At 41.9% G+C, this 21,820-nt stretch overlaps 2 protein-coding genes across 6 annotated transcripts in view; one reads left to right on the top strand and one right to left on the bottom strand.

Moving 5' to 3' along the window:
• LOC139347511 (mitotic deacetylase-associated SANT domain protein-like) overlaps window positions 1-21,820 on the top strand; it is a 340,723-nt gene that overhangs the window by 8,726 nt on the left and 310,177 nt on the right. For 2 of the 5 annotated variants that reach the window (XR_011603338.1, XR_011603337.1), the window contains exons 11-13: window positions 115-231; window positions 412-569; window positions 1,376-1,799. Coding sequence is in view for 3 of the 5 variants with exons in the window: in XM_070987186.1 (XP_070843287.1) it covers window positions 115-231; window positions 412-569; window positions 1,376-1,631 (531 nt within the window). In the remaining 2 variants the exon portion in view is untranslated. Of the gene's footprint in view, window positions 1-114; window positions 232-411; window positions 570-1,375; window positions 2,345-21,820 lie in introns of those variants that run through there. The other 3 variants (XM_070987186.1, XM_070987187.1, XM_070987188.1) reach the window with 2 other exon arrangements.
• kcns3b (potassium voltage-gated channel, delayed-rectifier, subfamily S, member 3b) lies at window positions 19,250-21,370 on the bottom strand. Its single transcript, XM_070987699.1, has 2 exons — window positions 21,298-21,370; window positions 19,250-20,753 (listed from the first exon to the last, which is right to left on the bottom strand). Exon 2 carries the CDS (start codon window positions 20,747-20,749, stop codon window positions 19,250-19,252), a length of 1,500 nt encoding a protein of 499 aa, XP_070843800.1. The 5' UTR covers window positions 20,750-20,753; window positions 21,298-21,370.

Below are 21,820 nucleotides of genomic sequence, written 5' to 3'. Positions count from 1 at the left end.
TTGAGGAGCAGGGACACCACATATTCCCTTTTAAGTCCTAAATCAGAGCTTTAAAGGTGGTTCTAACCTTTTGTGTAATGACATTTCGTATTTTTCGAATGTGATTCATTACAGAGTTCACAGCAGTCAAAACTGATGGATGGCGACGAGAAGATGGACGTTTCGTACGACCAGATCCATGAGAGCAGCCAGCAGGCAAGGGTTGCTCAGTCACTACAGGCTCACGACTATGTAAGTTTTTCACTGCATGTTCGTGTAGTGCATAGCACACCTCACACGACAGGTAAACACACCTCTGAGCACTTACCACCTCTGCTGGTAAGTGCGATGTGGATGTGTGTCAAGACGCCTGGTTCAGTGTGTGTGTGGAGTAAAAAACACGTCAGACTAACGCCGTTTCTGGTGCTGCAGGCAGGAACAATGGTGATGATCAAAGAGCCGGACACTGTGAACAACCCGCCGTCAGCTGCTCACAGGCCTCGGGCTGAGCCTGCAGCAAAGAAGAGCAAAGTGCCTGTAAAGCCCCCGCAGGATCCTGACGCAATATTTCCATGCAAGAAGTGTGGCAGGTACGGCCAAATCATCAAAGATGTGCTCTATTTTTATCTTAGCTTCGGCTAAATGGTTCTTTCTTGCTCACGCGGTGTTGCAGACTCATTGATGTTAGTGAGATTATAAAACGGTTCACCTGCTGATCTATGTGGAAAAGTTTTAAATAATAGATAAAATAAGGATTTGTGAACTACATAACCATACGAAGACGTGCAGATAAAATATATGATATGGACTGGAATTTAACTTACTTAACATGATCAATCTGGATTGGAAGTATTGAAAACAAGCACAAACTTGCAATTGCTGCAACCCAGAACATGCATGCATTCACGCATTCATGCATTCATACACACGACCTCACATGGCATGAATGTTGAATCAGCTGTTGTTTGACCATTTCCACAAAATCTTGTGCAAGTTTGTGAATCCATTTGGAAAGTCTGTGTTTTTGCAATAGGCCTCTCCTGTTGCCATGTACCCTTTTAGGCACAAACACAAACACACATTTGATCCCCACACTAAATTTAGTTACATAGTTACAAACACTTCACGACATCTTCATGTGGACTTTAATTGATTATTGACTTGGTTGCACAGCTGATGCATGCTGGCTTGGACTCTAGCCTCCCAGGATCCCAAACTGGCCTAAAGATCCTTCACTAGTTCAAGCAGTGAGTCATTATGTACAAGGATTTTGAAATTCAGTCCTTGCAGCAGAGAGTGGTAGACTTTGTAATCGTCCTCTATCAGTTGCATTCAGTGCTGCATCATTCCAAACAGCTGCTGTTGTGCGTAACGTTGCATAATTCCTTTACCACAGGGTGTTTTATAAAGTGAAGAGTCGCAGTGCTCACATGAAAAGTCATGCGGAGCAGGAGAAGAAGGCTGCAGCGCTGCGTCAGAAAGAGGTGGAGGAACAGGCGGCGGCTGAAGCTCGGGCCAGGAAGGCGGCGGCGGCGGCGGCAGTGGCGGCTCATCAGGGAGGAAATGGGAACGGAATGATGGCGCAGGCGGAGGTCAGCGGCCAGGAAGACTCATCTGAGGCCGAGGATGACGACGATGAAGACTGGCATTGAGAGCGGGAGAGAAATCGATGAGGAGGCTGATTGATGGGTAAACAGAGGGTCAGATCAGAGAGGGAGGGCTGAAAAAAAGATGTCCTGCCTCACGGAGAGCAGAATAAGGTCTTCCTGTTAACCTTGACACTCCTTCACAGGCTGACTCTGTGTGACAGTCACACTCCAGTTTCACACATTTGTAACTTTTAAATATTCAGAGGAAGTTTATTTTTTGTAAATGCACTTATACTGTACGCTTCTGCTTTTTGCCAATATTGCCTTTTTATATCCTTTATTTAATTGAATATGTCAAAATATTATACATTTTCATTGCGTGGACTTACGGTGATATATTTCATAAGATAATCAGGATGCCTGTTTAGCAATAAAACATCAAGATCAAAGATCAGAACAATCTTCTCACTTATAGCTGCAGCCCTTTTAAATAATTATAGTGTAAGAGCTTGTATTTAAAATCTCCCTCTTAGGAAAATACTATGCTGAATTTTGCAGATTTCCAGCAGACGTTTAGGTTGGTTACACTTATTTTTACAACTAAGGGACCTTTGAAATGAATATGTACAAAAAAGTATATATGAGATTGCCATATATTTATAATACTGCATTTTGCAATGATTTTGGTAATATAAAAACTAATCATGTCAGCTGCAATATGACTTGTGAATTGAAAAGTTTATTAAAAATCTCTACTGTTCTCAGATGTGTTGTCTTTTGTTTGTCAAAGCTGTCAGTGTTTGATTGCAAGACATCGCTGCTCCAGCAGGTGGAGACAGTGGTTCACTATGCTGCAGATTATGTACCTTGTGGGGCCCTTTGTCATTTTACCTGACTGTTTCCTTTATATGTTCTTACATAAAAAGCGCCCCTTACACCAACGTGTGCATGCGCTAAACAAGAGAGGCTTACCACAATAAAATCTAAATTTACAACCCTGTATTCATAGGTCTGATTCAGTGTCCTAGACAGCCTATCATTTTCGGATTAAGGGCTGGAAAGCCAACTCCTCTTCAGTCATGAGGGTGTGGTGAAATTTGGCATTGATCGGAGGTGACATAACTCAGCCTTTTAAAGAGCGTGCTCAGTAAAGGGAAGTGTAGCCTGTCGCCCTCAGGAGATGAGATGCAAGGCACATTGCCCTGAGATCACAAAGGACAAAGTGGCCCTGTTCCTGTCCCTGACTCCTCACTGACAAGTTGGACCTTGACAGCTCTCATTTACTTTCCTGCTCCTGCAGAAATTGGCTGGAGAAGCAGGATCACACACATATATACACACACACACACACACACACACACGTAACTCCATCTTGAGCCAAGACAGAAAGGAAAATCCTCTGACTTCACTACTTTGTGATTCCTGGATTTAATGATATGCATGGAACATAGAGGAATAGATCACCACAAAATGGACACTGAGTAATCGTCACTGCCAGTTCAATCACACACAGTTAGCGCTCTCACGTCGTCAGCCTCCCGTATATTCAAGTAAGTGATGCCATCGTTTTAAAAGGCCAATGCTCTGCAGCCACGCTAGCAGCTCTGTGAGGCTGTGACAGCAGTGCTTTGAGCTCAACACCAATGTCACCATGAACAAATCAAGGAACAATGCTAATGTAATGATCATCTTAGTTCAGCCTGTTACTAACAGTACTGTACTATCGGGAATGGTTTCCCTATTAACATGAACAGAAGGAACCAAAGCATAAAGAATTTAACTAAAGAGACGCAGAGTGATTTTAATTCTGTGGTGGTCCATTCCTCATCGACGCTGGCGGAAAGACAGTTTGGGCAAAGTATATGTAAATATTTGGTTGTCAAGCTTAACGTATGGCTGCTCATTATTGACATGTTGTCCACATTACAGATGGAGGGTTTGCAGTGATGTAACTGGCTGGGTGGTGTATTCGATGTCCTCCGAATTTTTTGCCCCTGGGCTTGTGACAAAGCATCGGAGGTTTACATGAGGATCAAATGTCTTCCCTGAGGAGTGGGCCTGCTAATAAGCCCCCATTAGAAACCCAGCTACATGGGCACAACAGAATGGGTTAGGGATTAGAGGAGATGATGGAGACATTACGCGGCAGACTGGTGTGTAGCGATGGAGACGAGGGCAAAACGCTGGATCAATGTCACTAAACGTCTTGAAGACAAATGTGAAGATCGATGGTTCTTCTCCAGCAGGGCCAAGGTTAAATTTGATGCAGAGCAGGAGTGTCTGTTAAGATAATTTATGTTCAGCCACCTAGCGATAAAACTTTGATCATTTTCTGGGCGCGACCTGTGAGGCTGCAGGTCAGTGTCATTCCGGTATTGTGTGCACAGACACAAACAGGCCACAGTATACAGCATGCTCATGAAGTGACAGATACAACACATCTTCATCAACCAGTCACTCTGTCTTCATCTGTGGCTAAAAATAAGAGAATCAGTCATTGCTACATGGACGAGTTTTGGTCACCAGAACAACAAAAATGTGGATTTTTGATCAGTTTTTTAAAAATGAATCAAAGAAGTCTTTATGGATCCTCTATTTATTTAGATACAGTGAAGACATTAGAGGGATTAAATTCAAATATACTGAATTTTAGAATTGAACACATACTTTTATGCTACTCTTGTAGCATATAAGTTACTCTGTGAATTTCTTTAAGAAAAGCTTGATGGAGGCTGCTGGATTAGCCTGATTGATGATGAGCCATTCACCCATTAACACTCATTCACTCATCAACAAGCCCAGGGACCCCCACTGACACTGACACACACCCCCCTAAATGCTCTACACTCTAAATTAATGTAGTCTACACACCTGACTCATTAACGCACATCTTTGGAGCTACTGTGCAGTCTCTCATTTTTACAGTTATATTGTGTGTGTGTGTGTATATATATATATATATATATGTGTGTGTGTGTGTGTGTGTGTGTGTGTGTGGTGTATGTAAGCAGGTATGGCAGAGACAGACACATCAGCAGTATTTTGCAAAAAACCTCCCAACCAACCACATTTACTGCATTTAAACCAGAAGACCTTCAGCAAGCTCGTAGCACATTGTAGAGGAGAGAGTGCTGCACCCTGCTGTACGTAAGGCAAATAATCCCTCCAGCGCTGTTTACATCCAGCTGTCCTTGACGCCAAACTAAAATCGCTTCATGTAAAGACTACAGTGGCCATATAACTGACAAACCACTCAGCTCAATTTCAGTGCGCGGTCAATGGCCTTGAGGGATGTAATCTGCCAGGCCGACCTCTTGACCCGTGGCACCTCTCGCTTCGATTGGTTATCTGTCTGTCATCCTTATCCACAGCTCTCTAGCGTTTTACAGTCAGATGCGGTGCGGGGAACATAAAAGAGCCCTGCAACCTCTGCTGCAGGTCAGCTGACACACCATCCTTACACAGTAATGGAATTAAACCCATCTATCAGTATTTTAGCTGGAGTCAGCAGCATTACTCTGTTATGCTTATGCAAATGGCCCATGACTGCAATCCATTCATCTCCAGTGCAGCGAGGTAGTGCTGCTGACTGGCACTGGCATGTTATGTGAAATGTGTATCACTGCTTACTTTAATGGAACACATAGATCTTGGCCTCGGTCTGCACCTTCAAGTGTTGCTTTTGAATGAAGAGGCACTTACCCTCCCACTTCAAGAGGAAATTATTACCTTGGTCGGGGTCCCAAGTCCAGCATGAGGGACGAGGCTGAGTTCCAACAGCTTAAAGAAATAGAAAGATATTGTTGAAATTTAATGTTCACTTTTTCTTGCCCAGAGCAAGATGAAAAGATCGATACCACTCTCATGTCTGTATAGTTAATATGAAGTGATGTAAGCAGTCAGTTAGCTTAGATTAGCATTAACAGAGGAAACAGCTAGCGCAGGCCAGCGGTAGCACAACAGGCCTTCTAGCAAAGCCTGTAAAGCTCACTAATTAGCACAATATTTTATGCCAGAAGTGTAAAAACAGGGGGTTATGACATTTTAATTGGTAAATTTTAGAGGTTCTCTTTAGTGGATTTTGCTTACCTTCAGAGAGAGTCAGGCTAGCTGTTTCCCCCTGTTTTCTATCTTTATGCTAAGCTAAGCTAACCAGCTGCTTCCTGTACGAAAAAATATATATTTCCTTTAAATATATCCTTGTGGAGTGCTGTGCTGAAATGTGTTGTAAGAGAGTGACAATTTAAATCACACAACTCAACCACCAGGCATGGAGGCCGAGGGAACGACGACTGAATTCATCTTGAACTTTGAAACTTTTAACCAGAAGCATTTAAATCATCCAAGCAGCAATGTCAGGGAAGCTGGGCCCATTTGCCCGTCCTTCTTACCAAAGTCACTCCTTGTTTATTTGCTGAGAGTCTTCCTTTGTTATGACTCTGCAAAATAAGCAGCTCGGGAAGCCACCTTGCTGAAATTTAAAATGATCTTGGGGTGAAAGATGGCGGCTGTAGCCCTGCCAAATGCACTCACTCACTGTAAGTGCTCTCAATTCCGACAACATTTCCTGACTCCTGCCAATCTTCCCATGAGAGAACAAGAGCTTTTGGCCCATCCTCACTTCTCACTAAGTCACTGCTTAAAGACAGTAGTCCATAGACAAGGACATGATTTAGTGCTTATGCTGCAATAAAGCACACTTGCTTCACTAGAAATGGAGAAAAGAAGACCAAAAAAACAGATTTGCATTGATTAGTGGCCTTTTGGTAAATTTTTAAAAGTAATGCTTAGTGCTTTCTTGAGATTTAGGAGGGGAACACTCAGCTCAACAACAGACATAAGCTGTTTAAGCTAAAAGGAAAAGTGTTTTGCATTGAACGTCTCTATATTGTAATATATTGTAAAACTCATTTTGCCCATATGATACTTCTGCTAAAACCAGACTGTAAAACCAATAGTGATTCAATGCTGTTTGGTATTTTTGATGTACTGTCCCGAATGATTTGTGTTTTTAATGTCTTACAACATATTTTTTTCAGCATGCAAGTGGCTTTAGTGTCAATAATGCCAGTCCACCACATTGGTCCAGACTGAAATATCTCACCGGCTATTGGATGGATTAAGAGCCATCATTCTTTCAGAGAAGCCTTCATTATCTTGTGAAAGCTTAACAAACTCTATCCTCATATCACTTGCATCAATATTTATTTTCTATTGCAAAGATTTCATTCTGCTTGAAAAGGCAGTTAAAAGGCTGTCTTGTACTTGTTGTAATGTGTTATGAAAAAACATTACCTAAACAACTCTCAGGGTGTTTACAGTACAACCATCTTACCAAACTGTGAGCATATTTGATGAGTAGACGTATGATAAATCACCCAAAACAAACAAATGCTCCACTGATCTCACAGCTGATATACATAAAACTCATCAACATGTTTCTTTCTGCATGAAGACGTTTCCCTCAAACCCCTGAGCCAGCAGTTTTTAGCTTGGCCAATGCTCTCTCCCATCTTGCTGTGATCCATCACCTCATCTGATGGACCCCGAATCAGCCATCCATCATAAAGCCATCAACATGCAGCCTTCTCCTCTCAGAGGGGAGGTAATGCAGGGGCCAGGAGGCTCTGATTTATCTCTGTGATTCACTGTTTTCTCTGTTCGCCCTGCGTTTGCCTGCTCTGCCTGTCTTACCTGCATCTGCCCCCTCCCCACCACCACCCCCACCACCACCGTGATTAAGCTGCCCTCATGCACCCAGATGTGATGGAGTGTCAGCCTACATCAGCCGGGGCGTAAACTGCAGGATGGGTCCTGATTTGTTGAAATCAGGATTTCTTCACCATTGTGGTCTTGTGATCGATCCAGGCATACAGCCAGAGGTCCATTAGTGAACAAGCTGGAATGAGAGCTGCATGATGATGGGACCGCTGCTGTTTCTCAGAGGGACCATCATCAAGCTGACATCTTTACAATTATTCATGAAAGTATACGCAAGGTTTTAATATACTGCACATATATATGGACCTTTTTACCTGTTTTAATAAAGAAGGACATCACTCGTTAAGGAGCGCATACTGCCTTTTATCTCTCTCATACGCACTGTGCAGTTTTATATCCATGCAGTGTCACGTTAGTACAAAATAACAGTTAACAGGAATGTTAAACACCAGTACTTGGGTTTTATTATTAGACCCTTTTTAAATAGCCTTTTATCTTCAGTCTATAAGTTGTGATTATTTTGCTTACACACTAGATCTCTATGCTTATACAGTAGATCTCCATGTCAAAGGCAAATTCAGAATGATATTTCTGAAGTTTCATGACAAGACTGCATGTATCTTACTTGCACTATCATTTAAAATCCAGGGCATTTGCACTCCCACAGGCAGGAGGCCATGATAATGGTTGTGGTGGTGTGTTTGGATGGCAGGTGGCGCAGCAGTTCTTACACCCCAAACACAGCAGCAGGGTTAAGACAACACATAAAATGTAGGACTGTGCCCCAAGTCCTTGAACATGTTAAGTCTGAGCATCCTGTCAGTTAACGGTTGCTTCTTGTCTTCTTTGTTAACAGCCTACATCGTTCCTCCTCTTGCCTCTTTTAGGAGGGTAGTTTTCATATTTTACTAAATTACAAAAGAAAAGTTTATTTTTATATATTGCCAGCATTTCAATTTAGAGTTAATGACCTAAAACTCACCAGTGTAGTCCTTTAAATCAACCTGTGGGTTTATTTTTCCCCCACAGCAGCCTCCAGGTGGGCTGGTTGCTCTTATCTGACTCTCTACAGCTTAAGGTCTTGTTCAATCAACAGACAGTAAGACATTCCTCATGTTTCTCTGAAGGTTTCAGGTTCCAGACTTCGTCTTTGTTGTGACTGGAGGTGCTCCAATATATAGAACATGAACCCTGCTTTCACGAAAGACCTGCTGACTGGAGTTTTCTCACCTTGCTTTGGGAAAATCAACGTCAGTATTTCCAACATCACTTCAGCATTTCAAGGTCAACAGCAGCTTATGTAGAATTTACAACTTACAGCTTATTTTTTTCTTCTGGCAGTTTCTGTCTTGATCGTTGGACTAAAATCAATAAAACACATGAAATCGCAAATTGCAGTTTTCCTCAGTATTTGGACAGCAGTGATTTCCTGATAAACCAACATTCTCCCCAAAGCCCTGCTTCATGTCTTTATTGTTACACATTTGTATGCAGAAATGAAGACAACGCCACATAAATCTCCTTTTAGTTACACATTGTTTTACTCTCGATCAATAGGAACGTTTTCTCTGGTGCCTGGGAACGAGCTAAATCAGACTTATTGTCCCCTAATGACTGCACAGAAAGCTGTTATTTCAGTCTCTGCTGTGGCTGCGTTTTGCACCCCGTGTGTTATTAGACAAGACAACAGCTCCGTCCAAGAGTGCTTTCTCTGTTTACATATTCAGGTAAATACACTGTCGCTGTCCATTACACAGAGAGACTCTTGTTCAGCTGTTTGGGCTCTTATTTAAATTAAAGTGACAACTCCAATAACGTCCATATCTGGGCTCCAGCATAAACAATCATGCTCACTGTCCCCAGCAGCCTCGCAGAATTTCTGTTTGTATCTTTGAATCACGTTATGTAATACAATATTAATGCCACCAGGTTGAAGTTGAGACCACTCTGCACAACAGCATCTTCAGCAGAGCAACGCTGCTTCTTAAATGCATGATACAGTTTGAATAGCACTAAGCAGCAGTAGGTTGGCTGGTACGAGCAAACCAAAAAAAATGAACAAAACACTTTTCTTCTAGCAAATATATGAGAGTACGGGGGAAACAGGGTCATCTCTGTGTGTGCTTGGCCATTTCATTAAGTTTTCTGAAGTCTGAGGACAAAATTGCATTAGAAACGAAGATAAATTGATGAAATGAATCAAGAAAATGAAAATCAATAATCTGCTGACAACAGTGAAGAAGCTTACTGCTTTCAGATTCAAGCTATATCTTAGGAAAATGTTGGATCCCCCCAAATGAGCTGATTAATCGCTTTGTCAAGATCCCCCCAAAATTTATTTTACAGATCACCAGAGCAGAACAGCAGTCCAGGGTGGCTATTTCTAATGACATTGCTCTACTCAGTGATTTTACATTCAGAGATAAAAACTACTTTAAACGAGAGCAGGAAGTACATCTCAAGGGTGCACAGACATGAGCAGAACTGCTGCAGCAAAGAAAAAGGTAACTAGATGTCCTGTCACCTTTTGGAAATAAGACTTATAGCGGCATTAATCATGCAGGAGGAAATGAAAATCCACAAATCAATTATATACAAGGTCATCGCGGGCTAATCAAAGCGAACGCTGGGGCACAATCAGGCTCAGCAATGCAGCGGCCAATTACTCACTGAATAATGCCCTCAGAGCTTTGTTAAGTGCTTCTGATCGCACAGCGCGGCAAAGTCAATTTCCATTTTAATGTTAAATCGACGATGCAAAGCAACACTACTTGTATCTGATACAGACACACTGAAACCTGATCAGCAAACTTGAGAACTTGCTGTGTCATATCAGACAGAAGAAGAAGACAGAAGATTACTGAGAGATAGAGGCAGAGAGATGACCCAGTGAGGCCAGCCTGCCCCCAAACGCTAACATGGAAGAAACTTTTTTCGGAGGAGGTAATGGAGATGACATTTCTCCATCCACCATCATTACTGTGGTCAGTCGGGAGGTGCAACAGATGTACCTGACAGTTTGTCACCATTAAAGCCGTCAGGTTCATTCACTTTCACATTGCTACCGTGTGGTTTGTAGATTCTCTTTATAGTGCCACATTTATCACAGGCTTGTTCCACAAAAATTCGCACATTTTTCTATTGTCGTTACTTTATCATAGATACACAGGTCGATAGATGAATGCATAGATAGATATGTTTAGATAATGAAACTGCCCTCATTCAAAAGTTACCTTCAATGGGTCTCCTTTTCAAATTTTAGAGCATTTCTGCAATTATTGAGGGCATTGGTCAAAATACCAACATCATTCATATTAAGGTTACGACATGCTGTTGCCATCCATCTGTTTAATTGCAGGTCTTCACCGGAGATGCTGCAGTAAAGACAAATGCACAACATCTCAAGCCAAATAGCCAGTTAGTGAGGGATTAAAGCATAATGCATAAAGCTCAGCTAAACTACAGCTAAAATAGAATCCAATACAGCTGCTGATTTTCATTGATTTTTAATTACAGACCTTTAATGAGGCTCTGAAAGGCTGAGTGGACAGTTAGGTAGCAAATGCATTACACAGCACAGGCAGTTACATCAGATGGCTGTGAGATCGGAACTGCTGCAGTGACTTTTAGACTCGGCCCTGATGGGTTTTATGGATGCATGGATGCACTTTATCATAAGTCATTTTAATCAAGTGTCAGGTGAGGTATGTGGACTACCTTTCATCGTAACTCTTTTAATGCTAAATTTAAACGGGTACATAGGGTACAACATACGGTGGAGGACATACTCTAAGAGGACAGAGTGCAGCTTTCTGTGTCTGCACGAGAGACTTTGTCATGAGGTAAGACGGTAAGAAGGGGCGCAGTCCTGCATCCAATTATAATAAATGCCATCAATGTCAAATTGATTAGTTGGATTCTGGGAATTCAGGGGTACCACAGTTAATGTAGACTACTTATGTTTAATATATTGGTGCAGTTTGTCTAAAAAGGATTTAAAATTACAGCCCCGGCTTGCTGATGCCACAATGACATCCCAATCATCTCCAGGACGATCTGGAACAGGAAGTGGCCTTTGCTCTAACTCTTGTTTACATTATCTAATCTTTTTCCCACTTGCAGTCACTGTCACTGAATGTGTTGAGTTTTTTCCTCTTTATACAAGTTCTCAACTGTCATGAGCAAAGACTTCAGCATTTATTGGATGTGTTTAGCTCCTGCAGCTACATGAGGTGAGAGGAATTTGAGAATCCATGTGTGGATCCATGTCAGAATGGTGCAGTGTTTTTGTCCTCATGTCTTTTGCTGGCCCATCCCTCTGTTCAGTCCCCCCTCCCTCCCTCCTCCTCCCTTCTTCTGATTCATTAGCAGGACTCGGAGCCCTCCTGCCCTCTTTTACTGCCTCCATTAAATCCTTGCTCCCTCATTGCAACTCTCCATGGATAGCGAGTGTGTCAGTTCATCATCCGAGCTAAGAGGCTCAGCCTTCTTCTCAATATTTTTCATTTTACTTTACTTGTTACTCTGTTCTTACTGTAGACAAAAACGAAAATGCCTTAAATTACTATTATATTATTTATAAATGCAATGTTTGATTAAAGTAAATAACGATGTGTGGAACTGCAGTTAATAAACTGCCACATAAACATCAATTGGGAGGGATTAAAAGTGCATTATTACCCATTTCATTTCAACTGTTGGGAGTGACTAATGGCGGGAAATCCTTTTGCATGGAGACAAATCAAAGTAAAATGCCACCAGTGGGTCAGTCATTATGTACTCATGCTGTGCAGCTAAACATTGTTCAAACACACAGAACTTTATTTTGAATTGTGGTGACGATCCCAAAAATTCCAAAGATACCTACAAGTGTCAGGCTGAATTTTGGACAAATGTGTCTAAAACGATGCACAAAACATAAAAAATACTTCCATTTGATACGGCGTTCACTCTGTTAACATCATAAAGCAACCAAAATGAATAAGATGCAACCTTAAAACTACTTAAAGGGAATCAAAACTGTATGCAGAGTCTTACAATATGACTAATAACTACCTCCCACAGTTTTAAAGGACGAGTAAACAACATTGCCTCCTTTCTGCTTATGTACTGGGATGTTTTAAAGGCTCTGCAGCAGCCTTGCAGTGTTTAAGCTGTAACTGCACGTATTCTGTCCAAACAACCAGGAACAGAATCCTTCTGCAAAGACAAATACCCAGAGGAGCCGGCGCTGCTGTGAGTGATGAACTGGAGTCGTGTTGAGAGCAGAGGACTGAGGTCAGGTTATGTAGAGGTCTGAACCCCCCCTTTGAGATGGATCCCAGGTTACACATGGGGCGCTGGATTATCAGCTTATCTCTGCCTTCTTAATTGCCGAGGGTTTCCTGAGTGTGATTGTAATGGTGGACAATAGGCATGGCCAACGACGGTAATTGGAATTCTTCAGTCTTCTCTTGTTCTTAATTGGATAAGTCACACTGCAGCGTCCAAGGTGAGATGAAGGTGAGATGGTCATTTCTTTTGTCAGAGTGGAACAATCCTGATATTTTTCATCATTAAATCCAGCTGTTTAATGTCATTTTAATCTCTGTCTTAAACAGCCACGTTCACTCTATTTTAATCCAACGTGAACTTTACTTTATCTTTGTCTGTTATTTTTATGCTGCTGTTAGTTTTGCAGTAAGTGTCCCATGATCTTTTCGTAGCTGGGGAGTTTTGGGAATAGCTGGTGAGGCACGAGGTACTGAGGTGGAGAGCAGCTCAGACATACACTGGAGTGCACAGAGCTCAGGTGGTGTGGGTCTTGCTTTGAGGGCACATGGTGGTAGAGGCACAGGTGAAACTAGGTGGTGACGGTTGTGGACTAGAAGCTTGATGCAGGTGGAGCGATCAGGCTGGGCGGAGCTGGAGATTGTGCAGGAAAACTTAATGAGCACAAAGAAACAACTAAGTATAAACTTATACTCACAGGCAGCACTAATTTCCAACTATACCACTTAGCAGCAGAGACAATCTGGAAGCGAGTCCTCTGCAGTCCACTATTTATGCTGTGCTTGATTGTGATGAGTCCCAGCTGAGTTGGAGCCAGCCCCCAAGCCACCTGGAGAAGCACCCCCAGCCTGTGCCAAAAAGTGAAACACAGGAAACAAAGGCCCACACCTGTTACACAACAAACCACCACACTTTCATGCTTAACTTTTAAACCAACACAAATTTGAAATCCTAAACGTGCTATGGATGAAATTACAACAGCTACTGAGGGTTAACATCCATGACAACTGAGCAAGCTAATGTGTTGAGTTCGCTGGTTATCAAACATAACCATAAATAACCAGGCTCCTCAGGGACTCAGTGGTGAAACCTCTCAGATTTCTGGCTCAGTAACTCTGAGTGTGCCGATCGGGAACTGTATGGTGCCTTTTTGATAAACTGTTCAGGGGATCAATATGTGGAATTTCTAACTCACATAACTCAGCTGGTTCATAATTGGCATTATTTTGAACTCAAGTTGAAACAGTTTGTGATGTCTGTGCCACATATTCCTCCTATCAACAGTGTGCATTAGTATTATGACCCATGTAAGGACTGCTGTTGCAGACTAGCTTAGGCTATAAATGCTGTGGTATGTGGCACTGGTCCATGTACTTATCCCTTCAAAATGAACATTAAATAAATAAATACTGAGTTTTTATCCCACTAATAAAACATGTCAGCAACAAATTCCCATTGGTTTGTGATCATATATATACATATATATATTTCTGATTCTGAAATGAAGAGGAGTAGGCAGGTCAGAGGACAGCTGCAGAAATACATGGCTTGTGCACGATGTAAAAAGGCTTGTATTTCTGACTGAATTACAGCCAAAAACTCAACATGTGTCAAAGTATTAAATCATTATAAACCATGACATGCACAACAACACTGTCCATCTACCCTCCCTTTAATGAACCTGCATGAGGGGTAAAAATGTAGGATACAACTGTAAACAAAATGATTTCTTTGTTTATCCGACCCTGAGCTGAAAGCACACGGCTGCTGGTCATAAAAGTGAAAGTGTTCTGCCTGTACTGTGTGCTGAATAGTTCTATCTGATCAAAACATCACAAATTATCTTAAATACAGAAGCTAATGGAAATAAAACTCTACGCTTCCTGATTCACTTAAGGAAAAACAAAACCAGTGTTTTCTGCAGAATCAAGCAGCAGCTCCTGAACATTTTGCAACTGTAAAACATTTCTCTTTCTTTTCAGGGTTGGGTCATTATCTTGCCAAATGTTGAAGGACGAGCTGCTATATTAATACCACCACATTTCCCTCAGATAACAATGCAGTAATTTACTAATTAGGGTAACACCATTAAAACTAAAGAAATGTCTTAATGAGCTTTGTTGCTTTGTTGCTATTAGCTAGAAGATCAACTTTGGATCAACATTTGGTCACAGTACTCCCAAAGATAACAGTTTCAAAATGTTAATTAACTGCCAATTCTTTGTAAATGTGGATAGTACTTTGTTTTGTCTAAATGTACACACATGGAAAATGCATTTCAGAGTTAAGTAGTACAATGTAGACTAGAATTTAGGGATAACCTACATTAGATTATGCTAACTAATGCTAATTTATCTAACATCATTAGCGTATGTGCTGTAATTTGAGTTAATATGTTATTGTTGTGAAAAGTAATTTCCATTCTAAACATTTAAGACCATTTTGATCAAGTATCAGATCAGTTTTGTAGACAATATTTAACGTTAGAACTCTTTACTTTTCAGTCTTAACAAGTTTTTGTATGTTAGCAAGCTAAAGCTAGTTTTAGCAGTTACACCTGGCAGTTGGTAGAGTGACCACTAAAGGCTATGCTAACTAGCTTTTGGTGCAACCTATTCTTATTTCTGAAATCTCCATTACTAAATGCGTCTCCAGGCCAAGTTTGAACTTGTTAGCCCTCCTACCTGCATCATTGCACTTGGTCAACTGGTTCCAGCAGAACTGCACACAACATAAAACTTTGCTTTTTGCACATTCATCACTGCAGTGACCTTTTCATTTTGTGTTGATAGAGAGAGACAAACCCGGAGGCTTTACGTAAATTCATACTCTCACCTGAAAACAAATGTCAGATTTTCAAAGAAAGGTTTATGTTTTCTCTTCAAAAACACATTTCTCTGCAGGAAAGACCATTACTCAACTCTCTCCTTTTGTTTAGCCTCACATTAATGTCCACCAGACTCTGCACAAGTATCCCCTCCTGACAACACTGCAAGCCGAGACACATCACTGTCTCTGTTCTGCACACAGACAACTCACTTCAGATCATCATCAATGTTCTGGCCAGCGATTACAAATATAAATCTGAAAGAGAGAGAGAGAGAAAAAACACCTTAAAAAAATTTCATTGATTTGTTTTTATGTCCCACTCATGAAACTGACCACAGTGTTTCTGACAGGAATTCGATTGTTCAGTGACACCTTTTATCCAGGTGGTTTAATGCTCCACTGCATCCAATCAGTTTGGATTAAGACTTTAGCCTATTTGACCCTTCAGAAGTATCGCGGTAAGCAACTTCACATCAGCCTTAATGTAATGAAGGTTGCCGTTTCATTTAAAGAAAAAAAAAAAATGCCTTAAGCGCAAGTTGGAAGCACTACTCTGTTTCACAACAGTGAGATTTGTGCTGACACACTCGCTCTGACCTTTACAGGTAATTGGCTTCCCCCCCCCCTTTATATTAACAAGACCCCTACAAATGCCCTGTAAAATGGTCCTATGGGATTTGGTATATCAACCTGATTGCCTTTAAAGAGTAACTTTATTGTAAACCTACCTTTTCGTAGTAGAAATACTACTACTCATAACTAGTAACTTGCAGTGTTGAGCTCTCTCCCTACCACTCATTCATATCTCCTGCTCCCTCCTGTCTGTCTGCTGCATCCTCGATAGGCTAAGCTAGGCTAAGCTAACAGGATGCATTTTTTAAATTTGTGAAGGCATTTGTTAATTTGTAAAAACATGGTGTTACTCTTCAAGTACCCATCCAACCAGAAATAACAGCATACTCCACCCACATCTCAACCAAGAAAGCCAACCACTCTAAAGGTTCAGTCCAAAATGGAGGAAGTTTTCATAGCTTATTAGCTTTGTGCTATCATCCACTTTTACACGGCCAATTCTGTCATATAGGAGTATAAACTTCTTCACAAAAGAGGACTATTCTTCACAGAGTTATGAGATGCGAGTAAACTGTTCGAAATTTTGTCCCATTAACGACCAAGCTAATTAGCTTGTTTACTGACAGTTAACTAGCTCACAGAGGACACTTTCTGGTGTTCTGGGCCTTTACATTGATATATTCCCTGCAAAAGGTTTTACACAAATGTATTTAGGAATATGTAGTAAGTTCAGTGTCAGTTACTACATTATTGCATAAGATAAATAAGGTAAAAACAAAGGATCCTTTAGGTTATCATCATTTTAGTTGAAAAATGGTGTGCAACTGTGTCTTCAGTGAGATTTAAGTTATTCATTAGAGGAAATTCAACTGTGACAACGACATTTACTCTCATAAAATCAGTCAGATGAGAGACAACAGCTGCTGTGGGAAATTATGGTAAATAAAAAGATACACATCCTGACATAAGTTCAATACGTGAAGACATTTTTCGCTGATAGATAATTGACTTCCACCTCCCTCAATAGAACATGCCCAAAACCATAAGGATGGGAGAAATGGTGAGGAACACAAAACTGTTATTGTCTGTGGCTGACTGCGCTGGACTGTCATCTGCGACTTCAGCCATGGATTCCTGAACAAAATACTGAGATAACAGTTCACACAAACATCTAACAAAGATCAGATATTTAGTTTAAGCTGAGTAGATATCAATATATGTTGTTTTTCACCAAAACTTTCTGTCATGTTTTTATCTCACAGGCGAAACCCAACATGTGTCTGCATTTTCAAAGCTTTCCACTATGTTAAATTAATCTTTTATTCTAATGTGGTGTTTAGGCAGATTCACTGTAACAACATCAGTCAATATGTCAGTATGGCTGCAGTAATGCTCATTATATGTACTGATTATCATTTCTTGCCACACATACTTCATTTTTATGCTTTTGTTTACAGTTGAATGCCAATAATTCAACAATGCCTCAAATGCATTGCCTAATTATGGCCCTTAATTGTGTTATTGCAGTGGTTCACAACCTTTTTGGCTTGTGAGCCCTTGATATAAAGCAAATTCTCGACCCCATCATCACAGGTTATTGCCCCAGTGTTGACATGAGTTATGAGCAAAGCGTGACAAGAAAAGAGCAAAAATTAGAGAAAAGTAGGACAAATAAACACAATTTCTCATCCCTTCATTCATCTAGTGACTCCTCTGATTTTCCTTTTTGACAAAAATATCCAGTTTTATCTGTGTAAAGATGCATATTGTCCTCTGCAAAGGCTCTGTCATGTAGTGTGTGGTATCAGCTGTGCTCTTCATCTGTGTCTATTTACAGAAAATCAATGTTTGTCTGTACCAATACTGAGTGTTTGTCATCACAGAAAAAGTGTGGATTAAGCAATATGCTAATATGCTATCTGATGCACCCTGAGACAGGAAGCCCGTTAATGTAAACTCATTTACTACTATAATCAGACATTAATGGGCTTATTTGTTTGGGTTAGGCTGCAGTTAGTCTTCACACAACCTGCTGTGAAGTCAGAACTGTGTATCTATGTAGAAACCATCCTCCTCAACCCCAAACTGACACCATTTAGTATAATTTTAACAGGTTACAGTCACCCAACTGGCGTAAAAGTAATTCAGTCAGTAGGTAAAAACTATCTGCACCTTTAGTCTAGTCTAAAAATAAATGGTTCAAGTCTCATTTTGCAGTGTTTATCTCTGAGCGTAGACGCATGTGGTCGATACTTCTGAGACTCCTGCAGCGAAAAGATCTTTTACATCTCTTGCTCTAGTAGGACAGCAGCCCATCCAACTGGAGATTATAACAGGGGACAGGAAATCAATACTTTCAGAAAAAGAAAAGAGGGAATAGGTAAAGGAGTTTCCTTTAAAGTTTCAGTGCATTTCACTACAAAGGAAACACAGTTCATGATTTTCATTAGATTTTTGAGTCATTTTAGCCAGGAAGAGCTGCATCGCAGTATCTGGAAAGATGGCCATAAATGCAATGAACCTGAGCTGAAAACCTTTTCTGAATGAGTGAGCAACACAGCTTCCTGTATGCCATGTCAGAAATGAGAGGCATGTTTCTTTTGATTCACTGAGATTTATTTCATGTCCACATGATGTACCCCCCAGGAGTCACCCAGCATGCTGAAACAACTGTCCAAAACAAAAACATAAAAAGAATTAACCTGGCATATCAGTGCTTTGCACAGTGCTCTGAGAGTGTTGTGTGGCCTCCCTTAATCAGTATCAATAATACTGCATAAGTCTACACAACTATTTATATTACTCTCTTTCAAAATGCAGTCGTTGTTCATGCAGACTGTGTAACATGAGTTGACTTAAAGATCTACAATACCGTTTTAAAACATCAAACAGTGTTGTTGTCATTCTAGAATTTTGCATCCGCCAAATTCTCAGTCTGAACTTTCAGCGAGCAGACAAATCGATACAAGGCATTACTTTGAAAAAACATTAACATTATGGCCTCCTACATGCATCATTGCAGTTTTCTCGGGCAGAAAATGGGCTTTCAAACCTCTGAGCAAGGTTCAGATAATTCCCTTTAGGTTTCCAGGTTTTAGTGACGCTGTCTATTTCACAAGCTATTCCCTTGTAGAGGAAAAAAGTTCATGGATGCGATATTTCTCTGTCAAATTGCGGGAGGAAGACAGGGCAGGGAGGCAGGGTCAGTGATGGAGTGCTCTGCCCTGAGAGGCACGGAGTGACTTGCAGTCATAAAGGGAGAGACACTCAGTGAAATGGAAGGAATCTCATTTTGCTGCCCCATTTTCACAAGTGTCATTATCGTACACCTCAATGTCCTGGAGACTGGAGGCATCTGTATCGTCCCCTGCGCTGCTTTCACTGTTCCTGAAGGTGAAAGCTCCTATAAAGGGATAAAGACTGTCTGTGAACAAGTCTCTGATATTGTAATAAGGAAGTTCTGGGTCTTGTCTCTCAGGTTTAGTGATACACTGTCCCTCCATGGCTTTGTTTCTTTGATAGTACTTTGAAAACTTATTGAAGATGATGGTGATAGGCAGAGCCACCACTAACAAGCCACAGATGATGCACAAGGTGGCTACAATCTTTCCTGCCAGCGTCACTGGGCAGGTGTCACCATAACCGACTGTAGTCATGGTGATTGTAGCCCACCACCAGCCTGAAGGGATGGTCCCCAAATCTGTGGACTCCTCTTCCTTCTCTGCAAAGTAGATAAGGGCAGAAAAGATGGAGATCCCCACCGAGAGGAACAGAAGGAGCAGACCCACCTCCTGGTAGCTGTGGCGGATGGTGGCACCCAGCGCTCGCAGCCCGATGGAATGGCGAGCCAGTTTGAGGATTCGGAGAATCCTCATGAGGCGCAGAACCTGCACCACCTTCCCCACATTTTCTAGGTCCTCATTCTCCTCTGCACTGTCCTCGTCGCCTGTTTCCAGAGCTAAAGTAGCATAAAATGGCAAAATGGAGGCAACATCGATGATGTTTAAGGGGTTCCCGAGGAACTTCCTGCAAGAAGGCGCAACAATCAGCCTGATGATGAACTCAGCGGAGAAGCAGGCAATGCAGATCTCCTCTAAGATGGTGAGGACAGGGTCCTCTATGGGTTTGTCATTGTTGTCCACACGCTGAAACTCAGGCATGCTGTGGACACACATGGCAACGATAGAGGTCAACACCATGCTGAGCGAGGCCACGGCGATGATCTTTGAAGCTCTTGAGTGACCTGGATCCTCCAGTCTGAGCCAAACGTAGCTCCTCACCTCTGCACACCAGGCACCTTTGAACTTGGCCAGGTCTTTATCGAGAGCAGAGAGCTCCTCAAAGGAAGAGTCGAAGCTCGGCTGCTGCTGGTCGTCGCTCCTGACGTCCCAGTCTCTGTCCTCAATGTACTCCTTCCTCTCATGGTACCAGTTGTTACAGCACTGGCTCAGGTGGAACTCCGGGATGCCCCAGTACTCGATCTCTTGGCTGAAGGAGAAGACGCACAGCTCCTCCATCATGTGGATGCGTCCCGTGTGGTAGAAGTTGAGCACGCACAGGAAAACCCGGGGATTCCTGTCGAAGTAGTACTCCTTCTCGCTCGGGCTGTAGTCATCACACAGCTCCAGGATCGCCGCCTCGCTTTGGCAGCGCAGCAGACGAGCCAGGCGAGTGTGAGGGAAGCGGAGCAGCGTGTCCGGATCCACTTTGTGTCGTACCCCTCCCACATTGAGGTGGACCTGGTCTTCCTCATTCCCCGGCTGGTGGAGGATTTGCCCATACCCCATGGTCCTGATGACACACACAGAAACATTATGACGAGAAATGGAGTCTGTCAGTTTTAGAGATTTTTTAACAACAAGAAGATGCCACACAAGCATACGCTTAACTGTGAGGACTGCAAGTGGGACATTTATGTGGAGAGACGTCTTTCAGGACATGTCTGGCTGCACAGTTCAGAGAACACATTAGTCCTCTGAAGTAAAAAAAAATCAATACAGCACACACAGGAAATGGCTTGAGCTGGAGTGAGTGAAGAGGCGTGAGGTACTGTCACTCTGAAGACTCAAGTACACGATTCTCACCAGGAGAATCAAATTACAGAGCGGACTAGACTAACTCAGAGGAAACAAGAGGCAACAAGTTGAAACTGAACACACACATCATTACAAGCCATTGTTAGTCTGTTTTCCAGCATGTGTAGATTTCTTGAAATCTAGTCTCTTGAAATTCAGAGCAACGTGCTGACTTTTGCATCCAACACCAAACCCTGTTTGCAAGTCTGTTACTTTTAGTTTTACTAGAACTGAATGCAAAACATAAAGCTCTCACATACCTGCACTTGGAGCCTTTCTTTCCATGAAAATGACTTTTATCCGGGTGGTTTAGTGTTCACATTCTGGTTCAAAGCCGGACACAGCAGGTTGGTGGAGGGAGGAGTGTGTTGCTGCAGCTTCACGGACGGGACAAGAAGAGCTGGAGGCAGGACAGCGGCTGCTTGTTCCCTTTTACAGGGAACAGGGAGGGGCAAGAGAGGAGGAGAGGAGGAGAGGAGGAGGAGGAGGGAGGGAGGGAGACCGTACAGTTGTAGGAACACCCCGTGAGAAATGACTGTAATATTACATAGTCGCTTTTTAGAATTGATTATATCACAGTATGTCTAAAGGAAGCTGTAGTTCTGTTGTGATATTTAATCTGTGATTTATTATCAGATCATTGGCTTTCTTTAAGTGAGGAGTGCACTTGCAGTTATTCTATGCATGTTTATGTTATTTTTTTAAATTTGCACTTTGGATTCATGTGAAACCAATGCGATTAACAGCAGCTGACCACAGCTTGCCTGCATGCTGGAGGGAGGA

This window comes from Chaetodon trifascialis, chromosome 19, assembly GCF_039877785.1.
Source record: "Chaetodon trifascialis isolate fChaTrf1 chromosome 19, fChaTrf1.hap1, whole genome shotgun sequence".
Taxonomy (NCBI): domain Eukaryota; kingdom Metazoa; phylum Chordata; class Actinopteri; order Chaetodontiformes; family Chaetodontidae; genus Chaetodon; species Chaetodon trifascialis.
Note: the sequence above shows the minus strand (reverse complement) of the source record. Positions and strands in the feature narration are given on the sequence as shown.